Below are 27246 nucleotides of genomic sequence, written 5' to 3' on the forward strand. Positions count from 1 at the left end.
ATGAATTGCCTGGAAGAGAGCAAGGGATTCTAAGAGGCCATGCAGAGGATAGAATGCTAGATTTGGAAGACACTAGCTGTGTGACCCTGGGCAAGTCACTTAACTTGTGTCTGCCTCCGTTTCCTTGTCTATAAAAATGGAGAGAATAATAGCACCTACATCCTAGGGCTGTGATGAGGATAAAATGAGATGGTATTTGTTAAGTGCTTTGTAAACCTTAAAGTACTATAAATGCTACTATTCAAATTTTATTTTTAATTTATGGAATAAAACAAAGTATTTCCATAACATAGTACAATAAAAAAAGATGATTGTACGTGAAACAGCAAATCTACTATACATAACTTGCTATTCCTTCCAAATATACAACAAAATTATCATGTAAATTTCTTTTTTTCTTTCCTCCCTCCCTGTCCCCCCAGAGATGACTACCATTAGACACATACATATGTATGTGTGTATATATATATATATATATATATGTGTGTGTGTGTGTATATATGTATGTGTGTATATACATATATATGTATATGTAAGGCACAAGTGAGGAGGAAGTGCACTCTAGGTATGGGTAACAGCCTTTGCATTGAAGTGGGAGAGGATATGTTGATTTGGGGCAACAGGTGGGGAGGAAGGAGAATCATGTAACTAGTTCCAGATCTTGGCATGTTACGCAGTTTGTCTCCCACTTACTTGCTGGCTGGAGGGGAGCCCAGGACTTTGGCTTGCATGCTAAAGATTTTCTTGGCAAGCTTCCTACCCATCTCATAACCATCCTCTCACCTGTCCACAACTCCTCCCTTGGGCAGGCAGCAGGTAGATTCCTACTGGAAAGGAGGACACTTGGGCAGCAGTGCCTTTAGATTTTCTCTGATGAGGAGAGGGTTAAGGGGTAGGGCTCAGATCTCCTTAATTACCTCATACCACCTGTCTTCTTTGCTTGCCTTCATTCCAAGCCCGTGGACTGATGTTAGCTCTTAGAATACCTGGCCCACCAGATGTGTTTTTTTTTTTTTTACTTCTGAGAACTTCCATTTCTCTCAGGATCTGAAGCCTAGTCAATAAGGTTGGGGCAACGGCAGTTATTAAAAACCTAGAGAAATTGACTGGGTCAGTTTCTCTTGCCCCAGAATTGCAGAATGCCTGGGGTTAAATAGGAAGGGGGGCAGGGAGTAGTCCATAGCTCTGGTGAGTAAGAATGTCCTCTTCCTCCACTCCAATTTGCTTCTATCACCTTTGAGAAACACAGCGGTAAGAGTTCTGGAGGTGAAAAACCTGGGTTTAAATCAACACCTCTCACAGGTGCTATGTGTGTGACCTTGGGTAAATCACTTAACCAACGTGGACCAGAGATGAGTTTGCTCATCTGTAAAATGAAGGAGTTGAACTCGACATCCTCTGAGGTCCCTTCCAGTCCTAGATCGATGATTCGCTGTGGAAATAATGCTGGCTTTGGAGTTAGGACCTGGGCTTGAGTTATGGCCCTAACACTATATAATCTTGTAACCTCAGACTCCTTCCTGGAATCAGGAAGACAGTTCAGATCCAACCTTAGACACTTACTAGCTGTTTGACCCTGCGTGAGTTACTTAACTTCATGGTGCCTCAGTGTCCTTAAATGTCAAATAGGGATACTTAGATGACAAATCATCATATGGATTTCATTTATATTATTCTAGGTGATCTTGAGCTTTTCAGCACTTTCTGCTTTCCCATCATTGCAAAACACCTAGAGGAAACCATTAGTAGATACAGCTCCAGCTTGGCATCTTAAAGGTACTTTGCAGGATGAGAGGAGAGCCATACATGTATATATATGTATATGTAAGGCAAAAGTGAGGAGGAAGTGGGCAAGACAAACTGAGTAGATGGGTTGTCAGAGGATTAATAGGATTTTGTGCTGGAGGGGACTTTAGGGTTCTACCCTTTCATTTTACATGTGAGGAAACTAAGGCCCAAAGAAATGACTCTTCCATAGATATTAAGAAACAAGGTCAGGATATGAACCTGGAGCCTTAGACTTAGTGTGCAGCTGATTGGAATCAGAATGAAAATCCCAGGACTGCTGCTTAGTATCTGTGTGACTTTGGGTGGGTCACTTGAGGTGTTTGGCCTTCAGTGGCCTCATCTGTGAAATGGGAGGAGGGATGAACCAGATGGTTCTAGGGCTCCTGCATTTTGGCCCTAAATCTATGATGCTCTGCCTTCTTTTCATTGGCCACCTGAGTGAGGCTGATGGCTTTGGGAAGCTCTGCCTCACTTAACTCCAATTCACAAGAAAGTCAAGATGTCACCCTCGTGATGTCCTTGATCCTCTTTGAGAAGGAAGGAGAACAACAAATAAATCTGAGCACCTTCGGTCCATGGGTAAACGTGGCTCCAGTTGTGGTGGGTGAACCAGCGCTTACTAGGCACAGTACCTGGCACATAGGAAGTGCTTAATAAATGCTTGTTGGCTGACTGAATCATAGGGCTTATAAAATTCATGTAATCATGATATCCAAGAACATCCTTAATAGAAGAAGTGATCTGTAGAGATGACCTTCAGCCTGTCTTGAGGAAACTGGCCCTTTGAAGTTTATCAAGGGAGGGCAGTTTGGACTATTGGATTCTCTCTAAACAGAAACCATCAAGAAAAGCCCTGCAGCTGGAAGGATGGATTTGTATCATTTCATTTCAAGAAGAGGAAGCTTGAGGTTTTTGTTGACCACTCTTGGAGGGGACCGTTCAAGCCAACAAGCGGTTTTTCAAATCAATTCACTGAGTGTTTAATTATTTTCAGCAATTATCTTCAGATAATAGGTCATTTAATATAGTGCTTTAAAGAGTCTTATGAAGTGCTTTCCTCACGACTCTGTGGGACAGATGGTACAAATAATATTATCCTCATTTTACAGATATGGACACTGAGACTTGGTGACATTAAGTGCCTTGTCCGTGGTCCCAAATGGCGGAGGGGTATTTGAACCTCTGGAGGTTTTTCTAACTCCCAGGGCAGCTGTCTTTCCATAAACCACCTAGCCTCGTAGACCTCCCAGATCTGAATTCCTCTCTCACCTTGGTTATCACTCCCTCTTGGCTTCTGTCTACACAGCCTTCATAAGCCTCTAGATACAGAGTCAGAGCACCAGTGACCCGGAGAGTCACAATCTCTATGAACCCAGTTTTCTTATTTGTAAAATGAACCAGTTGGACCAGATAATCACTTCCAGCTTGAAATGCTATTCTCTTCATCATGGTATTCCATTTTCTCTGGCCTCGGATAACAGCCTTGCTACTGGTGCTTCCCCTTCCTTGGGGCTCCTATAATTCCCTCTCTCTCTCTCTCTCTCTCTCTCTCTCTCTCTCTCTCTCTCTCTCTCTCTCTCTCTCTCTCTCTCCCTCTCTCCCTCTCTCTCTCTCTCCCCCTCCCTCTCCCTCTCTCTTTCTCTCCCCTCTGTCTCTTCCTCTCCTCTTCCTCTCCTTTTGTCTCTCTGTGTCTGTCTGTCCTTCCTCTTTCCCCTCCCTCTCTCCCTCTCCTCCCTCCCACCCTCTCTCCTCTTTCTTCTCCCTCTCCTTCACTTTCCTCTCTCCTCCCCCCTCCCTCTCCTCCTCTCTTTCCCTTTCTCTTCCCCTCCCCTTCCTCTTTCTCCTCTCATCTAACCATCTATTTTCCCACCTACTGAGTAAGTGGGAGTGGTGGGGGTGAGGGTGGTAGGGGCAGGAATGTAGGATCTAGACAAAGCCTCCCTCCCCCAGCCATCGGCTATGGAGGAGGCTCTCTGATGTGATAGGGAGGGCCTCCAGACGGCAGACAGGCCTCCCACAACGCCTCCTTCCCTATTCAAAACTTCTGCCTGCCTATGCCCTCTGTGCATTCACTGAACACAGGCTTGCTTGGCCCCAGGACTTCTTCACAAAACTCACACAATGCTCCATTCAATCTGTGGAATTAAAACAGAGATGAAACAAGGTGAGCAGGGTGAGATCGTGAGGCCAGTGATTAGAACTAGTGTGAAACCACTACTATCCAGCCAGCCCACTGGGCACCAGCTGAAGGCCTGCTGAGGCAGGACCTGAGTGCAATGAGGCCCTGTTTCCTCCAAAGCGGACAGAGCCCTGGCTCTGGGGTCAGAGGAGCTGGGTTCAAATCATCTGGCTTCTGACACTCTCTCCTTTTGTTCTCTTGGGAGTCCCTTCACTTTGGTCCTCAGTTTCCTTTCATCTGCAAAAGGAGGGGGCTATGCTAGTTGGCCTCTGAAGTCCCTTCTAGCCCTAGCTCATAGCAGCTATGATCTTAGGAGCTCCTTAAAGAGAAACCCAAGCTTTAGGCCTCATCTTTTCTTTTTCACACTTCCTCCAGGGTGGCCAGCATGCCTGGACTGTAGAGTTGTGTTCTTGGATCAGCACCAGGCCAATAGCAGTCCTGTGGGAGAATACTGGTGATGCAGGCAGTTGGTGGAGCACAGTGGATAGAAGTTAGGGTCTGGAGTCAGGAAGACCTGAGTTCAAATCCAGCCTCAGATACTTATTAGCTATGTGACCCTGGGCAAGTCATTTAGCCTCTGTCTGCCTCAGGTTCTTTAAGTGCAAAATGGGAATAATAATTACCAATACAGTGTAGGGTTGTTGTGAGTCTTGAATGAGATGATATTTGTAAAAAAAAAAAAGCTTAGCACAGGGCCTGGCACGTAGTAGATACTGCATAAATGCATATTCCTTTCACTTTCTTGTCTGCCTCTGGAGGAGCAGGGATAGCTGTTCCCTTTTAAACTGACTCCCACAGCAGGATGAGTGAGTAAAGGGGTGCAAAGAAAAGAGTCCTGGATTTGTAGTCAGATTACCTAATCCTGAATCTGCTCTCGGACAAATCACTTGACCTTCTCAGGGCCTCAGCATCCTCTTGTACCAAATGATGAGACTGAACTAGAAAACCTCTAAGGTCTGTTCTAGATTGAAATCTGGATTTATTTCCACACCTGGTGACACCTAGTCCTGACTTAACTTTGTGGGAAATAGCAGTTCTGGGGCCCTGGAAGGGGTCCTCTAAAGACTACAGAATTTCTGTGACTCATTCTACAAACTTCAAGTCATATCTATCTTTTTAGTTTCATTTCTAAACTCCAGGTGGCGCCTTAGGCTGTGGGTATGTAGCCTGAGGCCGCCATTTTGTTTTGGATTGTGACAGCTAACACCTAGCTTGCAGGGTGGTTATGAGGACTCAGTGAGATAATATTGATAAAGCTCTTAACATTGTGCTCTGCACATAGGAGGCTCTGAATATCTTTCCTTCCTCCCCCCCCCTCCCTCCTCTCTTATTTCCCTCCTTGCTTCCTTCCTTCCTCACTCCTTCCCTCTCATTTCCCTCTTTCCTTCCTTCCTTCCTCTTCTCAGAACATCTCATAATTCGTATTCTGAAGTAGGAAAAACTGAATGACAAGACAAAACTGTTTTAAAGTGGTCTATGAATATCATCTAATGAATCAGTCTTGTTCTTGCCTCAAGGGGTGTTGGGTAATTTATAGGCCAAAGAACTGAGATTTGGGAGGGAACTTAGAGAACATCTAGTCTAACTAGTCCAACTCTCTCATCTTATAAATGAAGACTGAGGCCCAGACAGGTGAAGTGATTTGTCCAAGGTCACGTCTGTCCAAGTCCAGGTCCTGTTTCCAAATACGCTGCATCCTGCCACCTGGTGGCAGATCTGGGTATTAGAGACTCTATAGAATACTACTGTACAATGTAAGACATGAGAGCTACAAGATGCTACAAGATACTCCCAAGTGCCCCAAACCATTTAACCAAATAAATAAAAAATACCAATAAAGCACAGGTAACTCTACATTTCAAGTCTAAGTCAACATGCAGCCACAAGGAACCTTACGAACACATTCGTGGCCCTATAGCGGCCCCCATTTCTGTTTGAGCTTGATTCTACTGGTGGAGAGATCTTTCTTCTCATGCTCTTCCATTTCCTAAAAATCTTCAGGCATGGAGTTCAAAGGTCACTAAGGTCCCCAACAAGTCATCTGGTCCAACTGCCCCATTTTACAGATTTGAATAGACCGGTTTATATAACTCAATAACTCCATTCCATTGTGCTCTGCCCGCAGTGCTTGGTAAACTCATGGCTGTCCCTATGAATTAGCTGACTTTTCAGAGGCAGGTGACTAGCCCAATAACTCAAATGATACAGGTGTTCATTTTTTTGTTTCTTTTTAAAATTAGTTTTTGTTGGTAGTCTGTTTTTATATCAGACTACTGTGTTTTCACTACTATGTTTTCACTCCATGTCTCAACGTCTACCTTATTTTGTGGTTGTTCAGCTGTGTCTGACTCTTTGCGACCCTATTTGGGGTTTTCTTGGCAAAACTGGAGTGATTTGCCATTTTCTTCTCCAGCTCATTTTACAGATGAGGAACTGAGGCAAACAAGGTTAAATGACTTGCCGAGGGTCACACAGCTAGTAAGTGTCTGAGGCCAGATGAGTCTTCCTGACTTCAGGCCCTAGCACTCTATCTTCTGCACTACCTAGCTGCCCAGCCACCCCCTTATAACAAAGAATAAAAAGGGAAGACAAATAGCAGACTAGCAACAAATCAAGATGTTAAATAAGTCTGATAGTATATGCAGTGGTCCATATTCTAAAGCTCTCCCTTCCCCCATACCTGCTTATATTTCTTGTTTTGAATCAAGCTCAGTCATTACAGTTTTGCAGCCTTCATCAAACATTTTTTTGTTGTTCTTTCATTTTACGCTGTTTAAGTCATTTTGCATGTTGGTTTCCTGGTGCTGCTTACATTGATTTGCCTCAGTCCATATACATCTTCCTCATGCTTCTCTGTATTCAGCATATCCATCAGTTCTTATAGCCCAGTAATGCTCCATTTTGGTTAGGTATTACCACTTGTTTAGCCATTCTTCAAATGATGGATAATAGACTTTAACTTAGGAATTGCTTTATGTGCATATTTCTAGCACTCTGCACAGTCCTTCCTCTAACTTATCACTGTTTTTAGCTCCTGCTGTGCCAGAGCAGCATAGGTCTTGTGACCATATGTTCTGAATTTTTGGAGATGGAAATGATTTTGAACGTATTATCTTATATGACACCATGTTGTTTAGTTGTTTCAGTCATGTCTGACTCTTCATTTCCCCATTTGGGGTTTTCTTAGCAAAGATACTGCCACCTAGCTATCCATGTGGCACCATTAATACCTGCGTGGGAAGTCCTTCCACCAATGTGAATTGCATCCTATTTATAGTGTATAGTTTTAGAAAGTTGCTTGATGGTCAGAGAGGCTGAGAGACAGTTTGGTAAGGTGGAAAGAGCACTGGATTTGTAGTCAGGTAACCTGGGTGCAAGTTATGGTTTGCTATTTCCTCCCTGTGACTTTGGACCAATCATTTCATCTCTCTAGGTTTCGATTTCCCTTTTAGCTTTGATTCTGTGTGAGAAAAGTTGAATTACTTGCCCATGGCCATATATCTAGTAAGTGGAAAAGGTGGGATTTAAACCTAGGTCTTCCTGACTCCAAGACCAATATTATGCTCTGCTACAAGTTGCCTCTCATATCTTCAATTTAAAATATTTTGTCCCATTGTCTCCAAAAATTTGGGAAATGCCTCAGAAATTCTGATATGTTAGCAAATGGTAATGGAATGAATCGAGTCATAGGAACCCAGGATTTAGAACTGGAAGTTAGTGTCATAGTATCATAGAATCCAATAAACTCATTTTTTAGATGATGAAACTGAAACACAGAGAAAAGTGTCTTGCTCAAACCAGTAAGTACTCTAGTAAAAGACTGAATGTAATTAATGATTGAAAACCACAAAAATTAGAGATCACGGGTTGAAGAAATGTTGTCCTTTTTAAAAACAGGTGCATAGTAGTAGCTCACATTATGTGTTTACAATGTGTACATGCATAATTTTATGGTGCAGGAGGCAAGACGTGGGTGGTGGTGGTAACAGCTGTATGTTTCTGATTGTAAACCCCAAGACAGTATGCTGTGGATTGATGCAAAGACCATTAAAATCGTCCTGATTTGAAAGACACAGATTTAAAAATATAAACTGTCTGGCTTGGAGAGTAGAGTCTAGATGAGTCAATCATCTACCATTCATTAAGTGCCTACTGTGTGCCAAGCACAGTGCTAAGTGCTGGCCATATAAGAAAAAGGCAAAAGACTGTCTTTACTCTCAAGGAGCTCACATTAACATGCAAACAGCAATGCACAAAAAGTTACATGCAGGATAAATTGGAGCTAATCAGAAGAAGAAAGGTGCCAGAATTAAGGGGAATAGAGAAAGGCCTGTAGAAGGTATAATTTTAGCTGGGACTTAAAGGAGACCAGGAGATAGAGATGAGGAGGAAGAGTGGGGGCATGGGGGCACAGGATGAACAATACTGGGAGTTAGAGATGAAGTGTCTTGTGTGAGGACTTGCAAAGGAGGCCAGTGTCACTGGACTGAAGAGCATGCCCAGGAGGATAAGGTATAAGAAGACTGGAAAGGTAGGAGGGCGCTAGGTTTTGGAAAAGCTTTATAAGATAGATGGCGTGGGGTGGGTGCATCTAGGTGGCACAGTAGATAGAGTAGTGGGCCTGGAGTCAGGAAGACTCCTCTTCCTGAGTTCAAATCTGACCTTAGACACTTAGTAGCTGTTTGGCCCTGGCCAAGCCACTTCATCTGTTTGCCTCAGTTTCCTCATCTGTGAAATGAGAAGGAAATGGCAAATCACTCTAGTATCTTCGCCAAGAAAACCCCAGATGGGGTCACAAAGAGTCACACATGACTGAATATAAGCCAAACAAAAGGTTTTATATTGGACCCTGATAAGTATACTTATGGCATTGGCCTTGAAGTCATAAACCTACCAAATATTCTAGGCTTTGAATTGTACCAGCTGTGTAGCTGTAGACAAAATACTTAGGTTCTCTGAACTTCAGTTTCCTCATTTGTAAAATGGGTACAATAATGCCAATCTTGCTTACCTTAGCAGTGAAGATTAAATGGAAACGCATTGTAATCTGTGAAGTGTTTTACAGTTGTAAGGCATTATTATGATGTCAGGCAAGGGCTGCCCTGCCTCAGGGTATTAACTGACTTTTTTCAGGTTCCATCTCAGAACTCATCTTTCTGGAGGACTTTAAGGATGCTTGCCCCTCAAGATGGATGCAGAGGAGCTCTCTAGTGCTGGCACCAGGACCCAGCCTTGTGTCAGGCCTGCCATCCGGATGGGTGGGCCTCCACTCACCTCGCAGGATGGCTCTATTTGGACAGCGTTGTTTTCCTTCCGTCTAGGCAGAACACAGGTCCTGGCCTGCCATGGCTCATTTCCTTAGCACAGGACAACAAACCTAAGTAGGAGCTGCTGCTGTTGGCCCCAGGACGGGCCAGGGGGAAGGGTCACAGGGTCACAGAGCCCAAACAACCCCTAGCTTCTTCCCTTGTACCCCTTTTACATTTTTACAGCTTGGGTTGGTAGAGAAGCTAGAGCCTTGTTGGGCTCATAGGGTGGAAGGTGGGGGAGACAAATCTAAAGTGAGGTGCTCTCATTTTCGTTTAAGAAGCTTTGCTTAAATGGATCATCCTTCATTCAGTTTACTCCAGGGGAAGAATGGGAAAAAAAGGAGCACTGATCCTGGAATAAGAAGGCCTCTGTATCAGGGGCGTGCTAGGAAATGTTTAACAACTGCTTCTCTAGCGGAAAAAAAATGTACCACAACACACTTTTAATTTGACCTGTATTATTATTATTGTTGTTGTTTTGCAAGACAGTCAGGGTTAAATGACTTGCTCAGGGTCACATAGCTAGTAATCGTCAAATGTCTGAGGCTAGATTTGAACTCAAGTCCTCCTGACTACAGGGTCGGTGCCTTGTCCACTATCTACCCAGCTGCCCCAACCTGCATTATTAACATTTTTTTCACGACTTTCTTAAGTCTAGACAACCAATAATGCAACAAATCAAGCCTCGATTTGTAGCTACTCACATTGAAAATTTAACAATCAGCTCTCTGGAGCTGGTTCGAGGTGTCTCCAGCACACCCCTGCCTGTGTTCAAATCCCACTTCTGACCTCACCTGTGTGATGTTGGGCAAGTCAATTCACCTCTCTAAGCCTTGGTTCACTCATCTATAAAAAGAGAAAGCTGTACTCAGTGACCTCTGTGGCTATGATCCTTGTTATTCCCAGAGAGGAATGAAAATGAGTAAATTGTCTTGAGTCCCCTCCCCACCTCCCTGCTCCCATGCTCAGCTCCTGAGATTGAGGAAAGATTCAGGGCCAGGGCCCTACTGGACCGCCACTGGGTATGCCACTGACCACCTGGTCTCTTCTTTCTCAGTGACTCTCACCCCGTCTTTTAGAGTAGGAGATTGCTACCACCAGGCACTGGTGAAACTCTCCCACACCTTTTTCCTGTAATTTAAACTGAGCCTTCTGCTCTAGCAAAGCCTGCTTCCTCTATTCCCTTTCTGAGTATACTAACTCTGGGTGCAGAAAATGCCCTCATTCTCAAAGGCCCTTAGGAAAGTGCTCAGGACTGCAGTGGCTACCCTATCCTCCAGCCTAGCCAAAGCCTGGGAAAGGGGCGTGTGTTCCTTTAAGAGGCTGGCCCAGGAGTGGTGGGGTTTGTCCTGTGCTGTTTCCTTTTTGGCCATTCAAGAGCCCCAAACCTATCCCGGAGCCCTCTAGCCTCATTCACTGAGCAGGGGGCAGTCTCACAGGAGCTGGACTGGTAAGTGGGAGTCTCTGAAGTCCTGGCCCAGGGAATCTAGGGAGGCACCTTTACAAACCTGTATTTTTTTTTTTTACAATCTCTTTTTCCCTAGTGAGACTCCCTTACTCCTACCCCTGGTTCAGGAGAGGCTGGGCTGGGATCTGAGACAAGATGCAGGACTAGAATGGGGTCTGCTATTTGGACACCAGGACATTCAGAGGCAGAGGGAGAGACCCCTGAGTTTTGGGTCAGGGAGCTGGGCTCTGGGAGGGGGCCTCTTTGGGTTGGAGGCATGGTGTGAGACCTGGTGCCAAGAATGAAAGATTGAGACAGGGGAATCTTGGGGGACAGGCTAATTAAGGTTTAGGGCAGAGGTCCAGCTGACTACCCAGGGCAGAGTAAAAGGATTTGCAGTCTGCTGTAATATTCTTCAGGGGGAGAAACTGTTTTCTGTATGCCAGTTCCACAGAAGTTTTCCTGATGGAGTGAGGTGAAGAGGTAAGTTGGTAGGATTGGGGCCAGGTACCTAATGAGTGCTAACCTTCAGTTGCTTGGGGGAACCTGAGGACAGATGGGGGGTTGGTAGTGCTGGAAATGACCCTGTTGGCTGGCCTGGGCTAGGCTGGGACCTCCATTCTAGCTCCTCTAACAGTCCAGGAGACCCACGTTTTTCAGCCTGCCTCATTTGAAGAAATAAGAGAGGGACAAGCAAACATGAGTGAAAGTGTGACCCAGAGCCAGAGCAAAGCGGAGAACAGAGCTTCATGCTTCCCTGACTTCTCTAGCCCCTCTCCTGGAGTGCCCTCCAGCAGTGGGAGGGGCAGGCAGACTCATCTGTGGGGCATTAGAGGAGATGAGGGCCAAGAAATCTTGTCTCTGTCAGAAAGTGGGACTGGCGGGAGGTCCCTGGAGTGTTTCTGGGGGCAAACAGGTCTATTAGATAAGCAGAGGTTCATCTAATGGACTCTGTAGCCTGGAGGATCCTTTTCTTGGGGATCAGGACATCCAGCCCTTGTAGGAAGAGGCTTTCCTGATGTATGGGAGAGGCTCTGGTTCCCTTGTGGGCTCAGGGTGAGTGCACAGGGAATGTCAGGAGGGATTGTGATTCCCCTCTCAGCTCACCTCCCGCTTCCACATTCCCTTGACTGATAGTGGCAATTTCAAAGGAACTCATAAACCTTGTCCAAACAGGGGGCACAGATGTCAAATTCCTATCCCAGAGCCCTGGGGGCTAGAGGTTATTGAGAAGCCTGGTAGGTGCATGGCACCCTCTGCTGGTAACATAGGGATGTGCAATCACCTGGATACAGAAAGACACTTGGTTTGGAGCCATAGATCATAGGAATATAATGATTCAGAGACAGAAGGGTCGTCTCATCTTCCTCATTTTGCAGAAAGATCACTTGCCCATGATAGCAAAGGTAGAAAGTATTAGAACTTAGAATTAAACCTAGATTTCCAAATCCAGCTTTTCTACTAATCCTTATAAAGCACTTGGTAAATCTTCAAGTGCTATGTAAATTCTATCTATCTATCTGTCTGTCTGTCTGTTTGTCCATCTGTCTGTCCTTCCTTCCGTCTGTCTGCCTTTCCGTCCGTCTGTCTGCCTTTCCGTCCGTCTGTCTGTCTGTCCGTCTGTCTTTCCACCAGTCTGTCTTTCTGTCCGTCTGTCTGTCTGTCTGTCTATCCGTCCATCTCTATCCATCCGTTTATCTACCTATTTATCTATCTGTCCATCTGACTGTATGTCTGTCTATCTAGTTTCTACTCCTCCTCTTCCTACTCCTCCTTCAGAGTCCGAAGTTGATACAGGAAAAGCCAGAAACCAAGGGAAATTTTTAAATTTGAAAAACTAAGAGGTATGTGATAGGAGGGAATGTGAAAGACTGCATTTAACCTTGTAAATAGAATTTTGCCTTCATTTCTTCCCCCTTAATTGAGGGGGAGAGTCTTATGGCCCAGCCCCAGCAGTTGAGGTCTGGATAGAGATTTTCTTGCTCCCAGTATGCTCTGTTGCATCAAAGTGTAAGGAAAGGAGCACAAGGAGTCAGTAGACATAGGTTCTCCTCCTAACTTTGCTACTAACCAGCTGTGACTTTGGACAAGAGTCAGCTAGATGGCTCAGTGGGTTGGGCTTTAGTCAGGAAGACCTGAGTTGGAATCCTGCCTTAGACACTTACTAGCTGCATGCCCTTGGACAAGTCCCTTAACCTCTCAACCTCATTTTTCTCATCTGTGAAATGGGAATATCAATAGCTCCTTCCTCAGAGTTTGTAGTGAGGATCAAATGAGATGACATTTATAAAGCACTTTGCTAGCCTTGAAATACTCTATAAATCGTAGCTATAAAGTGAGGGGTTTGTTAATCTCTAAGGTACTTTCCAGCTCTAGGAAGTGGTTTTTATCCTCAGTCTAAAGGATGCCAGGAAGATCAGAACAGTTTTGAGGAATCAACCTGGTGCTCTGGTTTCCTTCTCTGAATGATTCATAACTGGACTGAATCCTGGGCATTCCCTATTTGTATCCCTAAGCCAGAGGAAAATCAAATTGGCCTCCAGTGGTAGGGAAGAGCAGGGTGTTGTGTGACTGTTCCTTGGGCTCTTTTGTTCAGTTGGATGCAGGACATGAGCTGAGCAAAAGGATATGGGGAGTGTGGAATGAAGTCTGTGAGAGCAAGGTTAAGAAGGGAGTGTTCTCCAATGACCTTGTGTGGGCAGAGAGATATTTCCATCTCTCAGCTTCGGAATCTCAAGAGTGTAAAATCTGGAAGAAACTTTACAGATCATCTAGTCCAACACTTTAATTTTACATATGAGGCAACTGAGGTTCAGAGAGGTGTAATTACTTACCTTAAAGGCAAAACAGGAATGAAAGCCCAGGTCTTTTACTGACCAATTTAGGGTTATTTCTACCATGCTAGTCTGCCTCTCCAATTTATACTCTGGCTAAATTAAGGGCCTACATACACTAATTTGGATTTAGAATATTAAAACCCATTCTTGTCTCCAGCCTAAAACTAAAGAAATGAAAGAGGGGAAAAGTTGTGGGGAGCCAAGGCAGGAGAGACATCAGAGCATAATGGAAAAGAATGCTGAACCTGGATAGGAAGGCAAACTGCCTGACAGAAGAGACTGCATCATCATTAAGCAAATGGTACCAGATCGCTTGTCACATTAGATGATTGGAAGTAAGAAGGCTTGCGTTTGAGTTTAATTGTTACCAGTTAGGGGGTTTGGAAACTTTTAATTAGTCATGATCTTCTGAGTTACAGTTGGGTCATCTGTCAGATGGGGAAGAGAAAAATAACCCAGGTATGTTGTGAGGAAAATGCTTTGTAAATGTGGTGGGGGCCTGGCTGATGAGGGTCCAGTCCAAGGACCATGCTCACGGGACCCATGCGGATGATTGATGAGTTTGCTTCTGGAAATGTGTGATGATGCTGAATGGAAGTCCCAGCTCGCCACTGTTTCCTGGCTGCTTAGGAATGACAAAGAGGGGCCTTTTGGTTGTCTGGTGGCTGAGTTGGAACCGAAAGTGTCTGCCAAAGTTTCCAGGAGTCCAGAGTTGGAGGAGTCACCAGAGATCCAGGGACCAAGCTTGGGAAGGTGGCATTCCTGAGGAGTGACATGCTTGACCTAGCCCAGCTGCGTACTGATGTTGCAGCTGAGATGAACTCAGGGAACTCACCCATTAGCCTTGCCAGTGGTAGGAACTCAGTGGTAGGAAGAATGTCTGTAGCTGCCACTTTCAGTTGGAGCCCACTCTCCCCAAGGACTGAGGTGGTTCTTCCAATCTTTCTAGCTCTAACAAAGCTCTCCGCCAAAGGAAAGACTTCATCCCAGACACAGGCTTGCCAAGGAGGCCACATGCTCCAGAGTTAGAGCATTATCCTTACTCCTTGTGTGGAGCAGGAAGGAAAAGCATGAGTTTCTCCACTGGAACCTTTGGCATACACTCTCAGTGATAGCTCGTCAGCCAGCCATGAAGAAAGCAGCCAGAGAACAGTGTGTGTCGAAAGTGAAGAATCAGACTCTTCCATCGTTGCATCGCTCCAGAAGCAGGCTTGTCAAACATCCACGTGGGACCACTAGGCTTCCTCCCAAAGCTGGACCTTCATTGGCCAATATAGAAACCTTATTAAAGCCCTGTATAAATGTAAACTGCTGTTGCTTCAGAACCGGTCAGTCCTTCTTTCCTTTACGTTCCCTGCAGCTGTTGTTTGCTGGTTCTATGCCACTGCATATGAACCCCAAAGCACCCAGAAGAAAAAGTGGCACATAGTCTGTATTTAATGCTTGTTGATTAATTGATTATGTCTTGTGGATGCCACTGGGAACATGAACAGGGCCCAAAGCTCTACTTCATGTTCCTTGCAATCTTGACTCCATGAGAGCAGAGACTATTTTTTTTTTGCCTCTTTTTGTATCCCCAGTACTTAGCATAGTACTTGGCACGTAGTAAACATTTAATAAATGTTTATTGATTGATGAACTATGGAGAATCCAATATATCCATCAGGTGGGAAAGAGATACGGATTCATTCCCTGAGTCTGCTGAAGAGGATCCTTATGGCTCCTTATGGGGGTAGAGAAGAATTTTGGGGTAAATGGAGTCAGAGATCCAGGTCCTGGAGCAGAACCAAAGTATGTTCCCTCTAGCTGTGGGCCGACTGCCTGACAGACAGGGCATAGTTCACTGGGGCAGCCAGCTGGACCACACTCAGCCTGAAGGGGTGGGAGGGCTGGCTGCCAATCTTTCTCAGCAGGGAGACCAGACTCAGGGTTAAGCAAGACATGAAAGGCTTAACTTACCACCCAGGGCTAAGAAATGGTAGGAGAGGAGACTGAGCTGAGGCTACATGGATTCTGATTTCTTTGTGGCTTTTGAGTCGTCAGCAAAGGAATTTTTCATGGACTAAGAAGGAAGCTCAGAGAGGGTGCCTCTGGGCTGCGCCTATCTTGCTTGGTCCAAGCTGTCTAGATGTCAGAAGGATGTGTCCTGTCCTCCTTTCCCAGTGGAGTCGTTCTCTCGGTCTAACCCATGTGCTCTTTTCTTTTCAGCTGGCTCATTTGGAGCCCTCAACCCTTAGCCAAGAGCAGTTGAGTTTCTCTGGATGAGAAATGCTGCTGGTGGTGTTGATTGTGTTTCTACTGCCCTCTGGTTGTCCCGGACTCCCTTTCTACAATGGTTTCTACTATGGAAATGTCATGAATGACAGAAGCTACAGAAATGGCAACGGAGAAGGTGGGTATGCTTTCTTATTTGTGCAAGGCAGGGGACTTCAAGTTTTCCTGTTTAACCAATCAATCAATCAGCAAACTCTTAGTAAGTGCTTACCTATAGTCTGGGCTGGCAGTTAGGTGGTGCAGTGGATAGAGCCCTGGGCCTGAAGTCAGGAAGACTCATCTTCCTAAGTTCAAATCTAGCCTCAGACACTTAACTAGCAGTGTGACCCTGTGCAAGTCACTTAACCCTGTTTGCCTCAGTTTTCTCTTCTGTAAAATAAGCTGGAAAAGGAAATGGAAAACCACTCCAGTATCTTTGCCGAGAAAACCCCAAATGGAGTCATGAAGAGTTGGAAATGATTGGAAAATGACTTAACACAAATATTCTAGTCACTGCACTGGGGATACAAAGAATGCAAAAACAATCCTTGCTCTCCATGAACGTACTTATAAGAAAAAAAGTTTTAATTTAGATCTTAACAGACATCAAATACAATTCAGAGTTCTTAAAAATTCAAAGTTGTTTGTCTTTACAATGCTGTATGATGACAGCGTATTGCTCTCCCGGTTTTGCATCAGTTTATTAAAAATAAAAGGCTTCCCAGATTTCTCTGAAATCTTCCCTCTTTCCATTCCTTAACAGTGCAAAACTATTGTGTTACATTGGTAATTCTCAAAGGGTGTACTGCTAGTTCCATTGGGTGGGCCATGAAATTTTGGATGTTATATTAATGCAGAAAAAAGAAAAAATTGAAATAATGTTGTTTAAATGCGTTTTACTTATCCAACTACCACATGTAGTATAGCAACCACATAAAATAAACAAAACCTGCCTATTATTTGTATGTGCTAACCTCAAAATGCATCAACCTTGAACTCACAGAGAACTCAACAAAAACAGCTGCTCTTATTTAAGGGAAACTGTGAATACTGGCGTTTTTTGTCTCTCCTGTAGTGTTGCCAAATTAAATATTCAGCTCTTTGAACAAAAAGTTTGAGAACTAGTGTATCACATCCATGTACCACAATTTGTTTCTTCATTCTCCAATCAATGGGGATCTACTTTGTTTCCAGTTCTTTGCTACCATAAATATGTTGCTATGAATATTTTACTGTTGGGCTTTTATTTTTTTAAATAAAAATTCGTCGTAATCACAGTTCATGGACAACTCTTTAGCCTTTCGGTTGGGCTGAAAATGTAGATTGTCCTTAGCTCCTTACTTCCACTCTCTTCCAGTTAAGAAGGGAATCTAGTTACAGACGAGTCTGTGGAGCTGGTGATTGGCTAATACTTTTGGGGGTATCTTTGCTGTTAGGAGAACATTTCTTCAATGTGTCCTGTAGCTGGGCAGGGACTGGCCTGGGAGCTGGCTTCTTCTTCTAGCTGACCTCTTCTGACCAAAATTAAAAAAAAAGTCATTCCTGTTTTTATTTATTTGGTATTTAGTTGGAAGGTTGGGTTGAACATCTGTTTTCTTTTTCTTTTGTTATTGATTTTATTTTTAGATTTTTATTGATAACTTTTTGTTTTGTTGTTCTTCTCCTGTCACCTCTGAGAGAGCCATCCCTTGTAACAAAAATAAGAGGGGGGAAAAGCAGTTTAGCAAAACTGATGAATCCATCTGGTCTGATAGTATATACAAAGTTCTGCACCAATACTCTCACACCTAGGCAAAGATGAAAAGTGAAAAGAGGTACATTTTATTCTCTCTTCTTCTGGGTCAAGTTTGCAGGTTGTCTTTTTATTAGGACCTTTTGAAATGCTTCCTTAAGGGCAGCTAGGTGGTGCAGTGGATAGAGCTCTGGCCTTGGAATCAGGAGGACCTGAGTTCAAATCCAGTCTCAGACACACAATACAAGACATTTACTAGCTGTGTGACCCTGGGCAAATCACTTAACCACAATTGCCAAGCAAAATAAATAAATAAATGAAATGCTTCCTTAGACCTTTAGTTGCTCTAATTTAAGTTTTGAGTTGTGGTTGTGAACTGTAGCTGTGTGATAAATACCAAGGGACATCTTGCTTCTTGATACTGGCCTTAGATAATTCCTCACCTTGCATTCCCATCTCTCCCAAAAGGTTTCTTCAATGGGGTGAAGTTGGTGGTGGAGACACCTGAGGATCCTCTATTCACTCACCGAGGTGCCAATGTGACACTGCCCTGCCGCTACCTCTATGAACCGGCTCTGACCTCTTCACGTCCTGTCCGGATCAAGTGGTGGAAACTGGGGGAGAATGGAGCCCCTGAGCGGGATGTGCTGGTGGCCATTGGGCTGAGGCACCGAAGCTTTGGGGAGTTCCGGGGTCGTGTTCATCTGTTACAAGAAAAGGAGCAGGATGTCTCTCTGGTGATCCGTGACTTGCGCCTACAGGACTATGGGCGCTATCGATGTGAGGTCATTGATGGGCTGGAAGATGAGAGTGGTGTGGTGGAACTGGAACTGAGGGGTGAGCAACTAGGGGAGGGGGAGAGAGAGAGAGAGAGAGGGAGAAAGAGGGAGAGAGAGAGAGAGAAGAGAGAGAGAGAGAGAGAGAGAGAGAGAGAGAGAGAGAGAGAGAGGGAGAGAGGGAGAAACAGAGACAGACTGAGAGACAGATAGAGAGACAGACAGAGACAGAGAGACAGAGGGAGAGCAGGGGGGTGCATTATTGGGGTCGGGGAGCCCAGGGGAAAGGGATGGGTGTGGTTGACCCTCTCTGCTCCTAGGGTAAGACTGTTTTCAGAGTATCATGGGATTTTGATCTTGAAGGGACTTTAGAGATCAGCTAATTCACCTCCTTCGTTTTATAGGTGAAGAAACTGAGGCCCACCCAGAGAAATAAAATGATCTTCCCTGACTTACATAGGTAGTGAGTCACTGAGCCAGGTTTCAAACCCAGGTCTCCTGACTCGTAATCTCATGTTCTTTTCACTATTCCCTGTTACCTATTGTATTCTTAGTATCTCAGTTTCTGCCAATGCATCCCCTAGCTAACCAGAGCCTTATCTGAGCTATTATTATGCTCATTTAATAGGTGGGGAAATGGAATCCAGGAGAGATTAAGTACCTTGCCCAGGGTCTTACAGTTAAATGTCTGAGGCAGGATTTGAATTCAGGTCTTTTTTATTCCAAGTCCAAAGTTCTGTCCACTAGACCATAGTTCATAGCTTATATTTATAAAGCCCTTTTTGTATAGTATCTCATGTTATCCTCACAACAACTCTGTGAATATCATTCCCATTTTATAGATGAGGAAGTGATTTGCTCAGCTCTAAATGTCAGAAGCAGGCTTTGTGTCTAGGTCTTCTCGATTCTAAGCACAGCACATGCTGTTAGCATGTCTAACTAGACTGCTAACATTCCGTTGGCATGTCTAGACTGCAGAAGTCTGCATCCTTCTCCTGAAGTGAGGAGGAGAGGCATGATAAGAAAAGATAGGGGGCTTCATAGGACCAAGGTATGGGCTTGATGTCAGAAAACCAGTTTCTAGTCCTGTTTTCATCTTGTCTGCTTAGTAGCCTTGTGATTTTCATCTTAGTCACTTTACCTCTCTCTATTTTCATATCCTTACCTGTAAAATAGGGATAACATCTCCCTTGATGTCTTCAGAAATTGTCAGGATCTAATGAGATACCGTATATGAAAGCCTTTTGAAATCTGTAAAACACTATTAAAACACAAAGAATTATTATTTCTCTGATCCCTGGATCTGGGTCTACATGGGTTTACTACGTGTAGGGAAGCAAGTTTGGTTGGTGACAGAGGCTGTTTGCTGGACACCTCTCCTTTGTGGGAGGGAGGGCTTTCTGTAGTGGGGAGGGCCTCTCTATAGCATAAGAGAAGTCTCTCTGTGGCCAGGGGGTCTACAGTCCCCCCAGACTTATTGTATTGAGAGCTAGGAAGAGGAGAGGAGTAGATATAGGGCTGGTAGGGGAGTGGGGGTGCGAGGTGGTAGAATTACAAGTGGTATGGGGGGATAGTTGGGGGATGGGAATAGGTGGTGCCAGAGGTAACTGGAAATGGGGTGATTAGGGAGCTGGGAGTGAGTAAACTCAAAGCAGTAGATAGGAGAGGAGAGGATATTAGATGGGACAAGAGAAAATAAAGTAGATGGGGTTCAGATGTGTGGGCCGTGTGGTTGAGGGCCAGACAAGTTGTGAGATTAGAAAGGAACCTTTATCTTCTCCATCCCCTCACCCAGACCTCCTTTCCTCCTCAATCTACACATCTTATTTCTGGTGTGTGCTGCCTTAGGCTTGTCTAGTTGTTTAAATTTCTTGCTTTAGGATGTAACCTGAAGCTTGTGGTGAAAAGCCAAATAAAGGTCACGCAGATTCCTCAGAGATCAGGCCACTAGGCAGAGTTTCCAGGCTCTCAGGCCACTGCTGATGGTGCCCTGCTGCTTCCTAGAAAAGAAGAAAAGTTGCCTAATAAGGTCACTTGAGCAGGCAGGGCTAGAAAATGAGGGCTAATTCTGCTCTCTGGCTGGGATATGAAAGCTGCCAGCACTGGATTCTTGATCTGATCACTCAGTGGAGGCCCTTCTCAGGACCTAGAGACCCTCAGGGCTGATACAGAACCATAACCCATCATCCTTTTAGCATTTCTTCTGTCTCTCCTTTTCTATTATCCTCCCCGTGTACTTTCTCCTACTTCACTCTCTCCACTGGCTTCTTTTTCCCTCATATTTGCTCATATCATAGATACCTACCCCTTCTACCTCCTTCACTCCCAATTCATTCTGTTAATGTATAGTCTAAAGTATAAAGCTTTTCTCCCTTCCTTGACCCTTTGTGCATCAGTTTCTAGTTCAGATAGCTTACAAAGGACCTCCTAGCCATGCTGACCTCAGGTTCGCTTTCTTCAGAAGCCAGTCCTGACTCATCCATCCAACTCTTCCCTTGGTCACAACTCCTTGTCCTCTCCCTCTCTTCTCCTTGCCAGGTGTGGTGTTTCCCTACCAGCCACCCCATGGTCGCTATCGGCTCAACTTCCAGGAGGCACAGCTGGCCTGTGAGAAACAAGATGCTGTGATGGCCTCTTTTGAGCAGCTCTTCAGGGCCTGGGAAGAAGGACTGGATTGGTGCAATGCAGGCTGGCTCCTGGACGGGACGGTGCAATACCCCATCACCCTGCCTCGGCAGCCATGTGGGGGGCATGGCCTAGCACCCGGGATTCGCAGCTATGGAGAGCGTCACAAGAGACTGCACCGCTATGACGTCTTCTGCTTCTCTTCCTCTGTGACAGGTGGGTGTCCCCTGGGAGATCCTCCGCTTTCCTGTGTTTGTCTGGTCACGGGTGTCTGGGGAAGCTTTCCTGGATCAGATCATGTGTGGGTGTGGGGGCTGGGTGACATTGGTCATGCTGTAGCATGGGAAACTCAGGCCAGAGGCTGTGCCAAGAGTTTCTAACTGCTAAATCAGAATCATAGATCAATATTATTGTATATTATATATGTAATATATATTATTTTATTAATTAATATTAATTAGAATTAACAATAGTTATAAATAATAAATTATAGACAAAATTAATTAATTTTATTAATTAATATTAATTAGAAGATACATAATGTATATTATATACATATATTATATATGATATGCGTATATAATGTATGATATATACATATATGTAATATATATTATATACAACATCATATTTTTATATATGTGTGTATATATAGAAATATATATTTAGACAGCTATAGAAATATATATTTAGAAATATTATATAGAAACATATACATTTGGAAATATATGTGTTTATCTATACTTGTATCTATCTATATATCTTGTTTGTACTTTGTTATTTGAATGTTGTTTTCCCCATTGGGGAGAACCCTCTGAGAGCAAGAACTGTCCTCTGCTCTTCTTTGTATCCTGCACACTTAACATAGTGCCTGGCACATAGTAAGACAATAAATGTTTGTAGACTTGTTGGATTAATAATAATAATATCAGTAATAATGATGATGATTAATAAGGGGAATTGATAAGGTGCTTTACTAAACTTATCTCATTATCTCATTTGCTCCTCTGTCTAAATTTTGTATCTTCTTCAGCATGCTCTGCAGACAGTAGGTGTTTAATAAGTGCTTACTAAATTGAATTGAACTATAATCCCTACTGTGCTGGTTGCTTTAATGCTCATGGCTCTCCCCCCACCTCCTTGTCCCCACAGGACGGGTATATTATTTGGAGCACCCAGAGAAGTTGACACTGGCTGAGGCACAAGAGGCCTGTCAGGACGATGGGGCTCACATTGCCAAGGTGGGGCAACTCTTTGCGGCTTGGAAGTTCTATGGCCTGGACCGCTGTGACGCAGGCTGGCTGGCTGATGGCAGTGTCCGCTACCCTGTCACTCGTCCCCGACCTAACTGTGGATCCCTAGATCCTGGAGTGCGAAGCTTTGGCTTCCCTGACAAGGAGAGCCGGAAATATGGGGTCTATTGTTACCTACAGAACTAGGGTTAAGGAGCTGGCCTCCCTTGGCCTGGGCCCTGCTCCCTCTCCTTTTTCCTCCATCCTTCCCCCTGCTCCCCCTCAGGGCTGGTGTATTTATTGAAAGTCTCGTTTTCCCTGAGGGTTGAGGAGATTTAGATGACTTTTTACATTTTTCAACAATTTGTTTAAACAATAATATTTTTTATTATGTGTTTTTTAAAGCCAAAAGAGGAAATTGAATTTTACTAAGACATGCCTTTTTATATGACTTTCTTACTTCTGGGCTCCATCTGTCACCCAGGGCACTCAGTAGGAACATAGAATCTTAAAGCTAGAAGGAACTTCAGAGATCATCTAGTCCAATTGTGTCATTTTATGGATGTAGAAATGGAGTCCCAGAGTAGGGAAGTGATTTGTCTAAGGTCACACAGCAAGTTAATGGCAGAACTGGAATTAGAATCCAGATCTCTAGACTCCTTGTCCACAGTTCGTAAAAGTACCCTGGGTTCTCCCTTTTCCTTCTATTGGTGGAAGTGGGGGTTATTCCTTATGTGAGAGGAAAGGAGAGATTCAGGGGGTGGAGCTCTGTCCATCTTATGTTGACATCCAACAAGACAGGGGACTCTGAAATCAAGAATTTGAACAGCTCTTGCTAACTTGGCCTTGTGCCTCTCACACTTTCCTTCCTTCCTCCCATTTCACTGGGGACTATTCTTGTCCAGGTGAGTCCAAATCAGTCCATCCAAGAAGTCGATGCTTCAGACAACATCCCAAGCCCCACATCTATGCCTGGCCTAGGGTTTTTGGGTCTTACTCTCATTTTCTACTTCCTTTCTGGGGAGCTACCATTAGGTCTGTATTTTCCAAGAGCTGTAAATGGTGCTATGATTTTTTAAACAAATGGTAGTTCCTTCTTAGTCCTTTTCCTTCCCTTTGTCTCTACCTCCATTTTTTTTTTGACTGAACTGGAAGATGGATGACAGTACCTCTTGCTCCTTGGTGAGGTATGGCTGCGCAGAATGATAAGAGAGAAAGAATCAGGGTGCCCACGTGTGTGCATATTTGTTGGCAGTGAGTTGAGAAAGTATGGGAGAATTACTGCTCCCCTGAGTTGGGGGCTGCTGCCAAGGAAAGGTTTTCTTAAATGCATGCAATAAATTTGTGAAACAAAGAGATGGTTCTGAAGGGAGGAGTGAGTGGGAAAAGCCCCTACTGTATTAGTGAATCTTTGCTGCTACCGGAGGCTGGATTCTAGGGTCAGATTTGTTTTTATTACATCTTCACCCAGAGCTGCAACTCTGAGCTGAAGATGTCTTTAAGGTCTCATTACAGAAGCACTCTTTGCTCCTAGAGACATGTAATACTATATAGTTCAATCTGGAAAATCCAGGTAAAATTTTTTGGCCCTTCCTTAATACCAGAAAAGAAGTCTGAATTATTATGGTATTAACAGATAAGACATGTTGATGATATATAACGCCATACATTTATTTTATGCATTTCTGAGTTTCTAAACCTTTTTGTGTTATCTGCTGGCCTTTGTGTGTCGTCTGTGGCTTCCACACACTCTCCTAAAATTCCCATTTAATTTCTTGCTGGCCTAGGATATATCAAAACCTCTGTGGAGAAAGTCAATGTGAAAGAGATAGCTGTATATAGAAATTCCCTTTTTTTGATTATAGTAAAAAAAATTAGAGGGAGGGGTTCAAGCAGAGAACCAAGTGTGGCCAGTGTTCTACTTCAGACTCAGGCCTGAGGATTTCTAAGACCAACTGAAGGGTCCTCTCTGCTCTCCCCCACTTACCTTCTGTGGGCCCCAGAAATCAAAAGTAAAGGATGGATTCAAATTCTGATCTCCATTCACTCCAAATATTCCTCTGTGATTTCTCCCCCATTTTCTTCTCAGTGTCTAATCCTTTCCATATACCCCTTCCAAGTGCATAAACCAACTTCCTTAAGTACATTCTGTTTCCAGAGCACTGTATGAAGCCCAGTTCTTGACCTGACTATGAATCCATGAAGACACACACACAGATATGCATATCCACACATACATACTCCATCATGTTAGCCTCAGTTTTCTTGTCTGTAACATCAGGGGGTGGGTGAGATGACCTCTCATATCTCTTCTAGCTCTAAATCTATGGTCCTACAGAAATCATTTTGATAAGAATAAACTGAAGTAGGTTTTACTGTATATGGTTTATAGCAGCTTGTCTGCTGTACAGATACCTAGTTCCAAGTTTCCTTTGAGCAAAAAGGATTTATAACCTTTGGAGAGTTAGCCAAAAAGCCTTTCCACTTCCCCAAATATCCCTTCAGTAAGCCCTTAGTTCTCCGGCGCCATTTCTTAAAATATAAGGGAAAAAAAAAGGACTCTTCCAATTTTTTTTTATTATCATCATTGTCAGTTTTCAAAAATATAAATAGGTGCACGGAACCATGGTGGCCTGCACGGTCCCGGGGGGTGACGCTCGAACCTTGGATCAGGAGTGCCCCCCAACCCTGCTGTGACACTGGCTGTGACGGCAAATTGGTGGTGAGAGGAAGCCAGAGAAGCTAATTAGTCATAGAGTGGAACCAGCCCCAGAACCCATCCTCCTTTGAGCTTCTCCTTCCATCTTGCCCTCCCCATGCACCTTCCTCCCTCTTCCCCCTCCCCTTATCACAGACCCCCTACCCTTTCTACCCCCTTCACTTCTGATACATTCAATTACAGTTCACTAGTATACTAGTTCAGCATTCTCCAAGTCCTCTGGCTCTGGAACATCCACGTGATCCCACTTTCCCTCTCCCTCTGCTAGCCCTTCTTGGAGATTAAATAACAAATAATTACATTGTTCTTGGATAAAATCAGGAAACAAAAAATAATCTTCTTTATTTAATTTAACCCCCTCCCCGTGTCCCCTCCTCCCCCCCATCCCTGCCCTGGTCCCTGAAATAGGCACAACATGAAATTGAAGAAAAGTATCTGAACTCAGACTGTGGGGAAAAATATGTGACTGGAATCTAGTTTTTTTGCTTTAGTGTTTTGTGAAAAGAAAATAAAACAAAGTATTTTGGGGGATGATTTTTGGGGGGTGGGTATATACATGATGTGGGTTTTTTTCCTTTTTAATGTAATTCCTTATATGACAGAAAGCAACAAGAAGGTGACAATGACTCCGTGAAATAGTGTCAGTTCCGTAAGGTCTGTCAGCTCATTCTGTCCTTTTTGGCTCTCTGGGGGGGATTTTCCTGTCTAGTGGGCTGTGCTGTGGACGTTGCTGCGCTGAGGCTGAGAGTTCCGCCTTTGTAGTCGTCTCTTATAGGTGGTCGCTGTGGGATGGGAGGAGAACATAGTGATTATTCAGCAGAGGGAGGACATGGTGAGCCTACTCTAACCCCATTGGTGGTTCTCTTCCATCTAGTTCATTCTGCTTGGTCCTGGTTTCTATTTGGTGATAGATCTTTGGGCTTTGCTTTTCCCCGAAATCTACCAGACCTATCAGGTCTCAGCCATAGTTAACAGACATGTAGAAAATCTCTCCTTTATCTTTTGTGTCACGTATGTTTTTCATGGTAAGCACCCTCATAGATACTATGTTCCCGATATGATTCTGTTCAGCTTTGTGGATCTGTCGGGTCCTGGGGCCAAGAAGGCAGCTGGGATTCCAAGAAAATTCTTGGCAGAAGAATGTTGGAATTGGAATCACAGGATCTGGGTCCCACTTAACTACAGGTACAACCTTGTACAAGTCATTAATCCTGTCTGGGTCTCAGTTTACTCATTTATAAAATGAGGGGTTTTATATCACGTGATTTAGAGCATTTTTTCATATGACTAAAGATAGCTTTGGTTATTTCATCTGAAAACTTCCTGTTCATATCCTTTTGCCATGCATCAGGTGAGGAATGGCTCTTATTTCTACAAAGTAAGCAAAGATATTTTTAAAAGGGCTCAGGGCTTCTGAGTAGAGCTCTGGTTAATGAGGACTTCCAGATTAATCTTGGACTGCACCAAAATACAGCCACTTCTGGGATGAGATGGGTAAAGGAATGCAGAGAAGGATGATAGAGAACAGATCAAAAGCACACAACATGTACGCCTAGTATGCCTAGATGAACTCTAAGATCCCCTTCCAGCTCTAATTCTATAGTCATATTTTTCTATGACTCCCTACTCCCATTTTTTTCTAAGTAGGAATTGGGACATTTTCAAAAGTAAAATTCTAGAAATTCTGGAGGAAGGATGCCTTATGCTGAAATCCTTAACTCTCTATGTTTAATCCATTGATCATATCCTCCCAGGATAGCATGGGAGAGGAAGGAAGCAGTGGGTGAACAGAAACAGCCAGTACTTACAGTCTATGCAGGCTATCTGTGGCTCTTCCCAGTTTCCACTAGGTAGGCATCGGATTGTGGGCACATGGCGCTGGACAAAGCCCTCCTTGCATTGGTATCGGACCAATGAGTTGATTTCATACCGATCCTTTTTCTGTCCAAAGGTCCTAGCATGTTCAACTGCAGGAGGGTTTCCACAAGCCACTGTAAAATTGAGAAGGTGTGTTGAAGCAAAGATATACATTTTAATTTAATATTTTATTTTTTTCCCCCATTACATGTAAAAATAATTTTAACATTCATTTTGAAAAATTTTTGAGTTCCAAATTCTCTCCCTCCTTCCCCTCCCCCTCATTGAGCAGGAAAGCAATTGTATATACATGTGTAGTCATGCAAAACATATTTCCATGTTAGTCATGTTGTGAGAGAAAACACATATTTTTTTAAAAATAAGAAAAATAAAGAAAGTAAAGAAAAAGTATGCTTGATCTGCATCCAGACTCCATCAGTTCTTTCTCTGGAGATGGGCAGCATTTTTCATCATAGGTCCTTCAGAATTGCA

The 27246-nt window shown here is 43.9% G+C and overlaps 2 protein-coding genes across 2 annotated transcripts in view; one reads left to right on the plus strand and one right to left on the minus strand.

The window, feature by feature from the left end:
* Positions 1-10276: 10276 nt before the first annotated feature.
* Positions 10277-23532, plus strand: HAPLN3 (hyaluronan and proteoglycan link protein 3). Its single transcript, XM_020964823.2, has 5 exons — positions 10277-10726; positions 15769-15952; positions 18014-18382; positions 20860-21162; positions 22099-23532. Exons 2-5 carry the CDS (start codon positions 15829-15831, stop codon positions 22383-22385), a joined length of 1083 nt encoding a protein of 360 aa, XP_020820482.1. The 5' UTR covers positions 10277-10726; positions 15769-15828; the 3' UTR covers positions 22386-23532.
* Positions 23533-25288: 1756 nt separating this feature from the next.
* The window catches only part of ACAN (aggrecan), a 43379-nt gene continuing 41421 nt past the window's right edge, over positions 25289-27246 (minus strand). Inside the window, 2 exon segments of the mRNA XM_078151143.1 lie at positions 25289-25679; positions 26706-26888. Coding sequence (XP_078007269.1) covers positions 25603-25679; positions 26706-26888 — 260 coding nt within the window. The 3' untranslated portion in view covers positions 25289-25602.

Source organism: Phascolarctos cinereus, unplaced genomic scaffold (assembly GCF_003287225.1).
Source record: "Phascolarctos cinereus isolate Bilbo 61053 unplaced genomic scaffold, phaCin_HiC Scaffold_3;HRSCAF=262, whole genome shotgun sequence".
NCBI lineage: Eukaryota > Metazoa > Chordata > Mammalia > Diprotodontia > Phascolarctidae > Phascolarctos > Phascolarctos cinereus.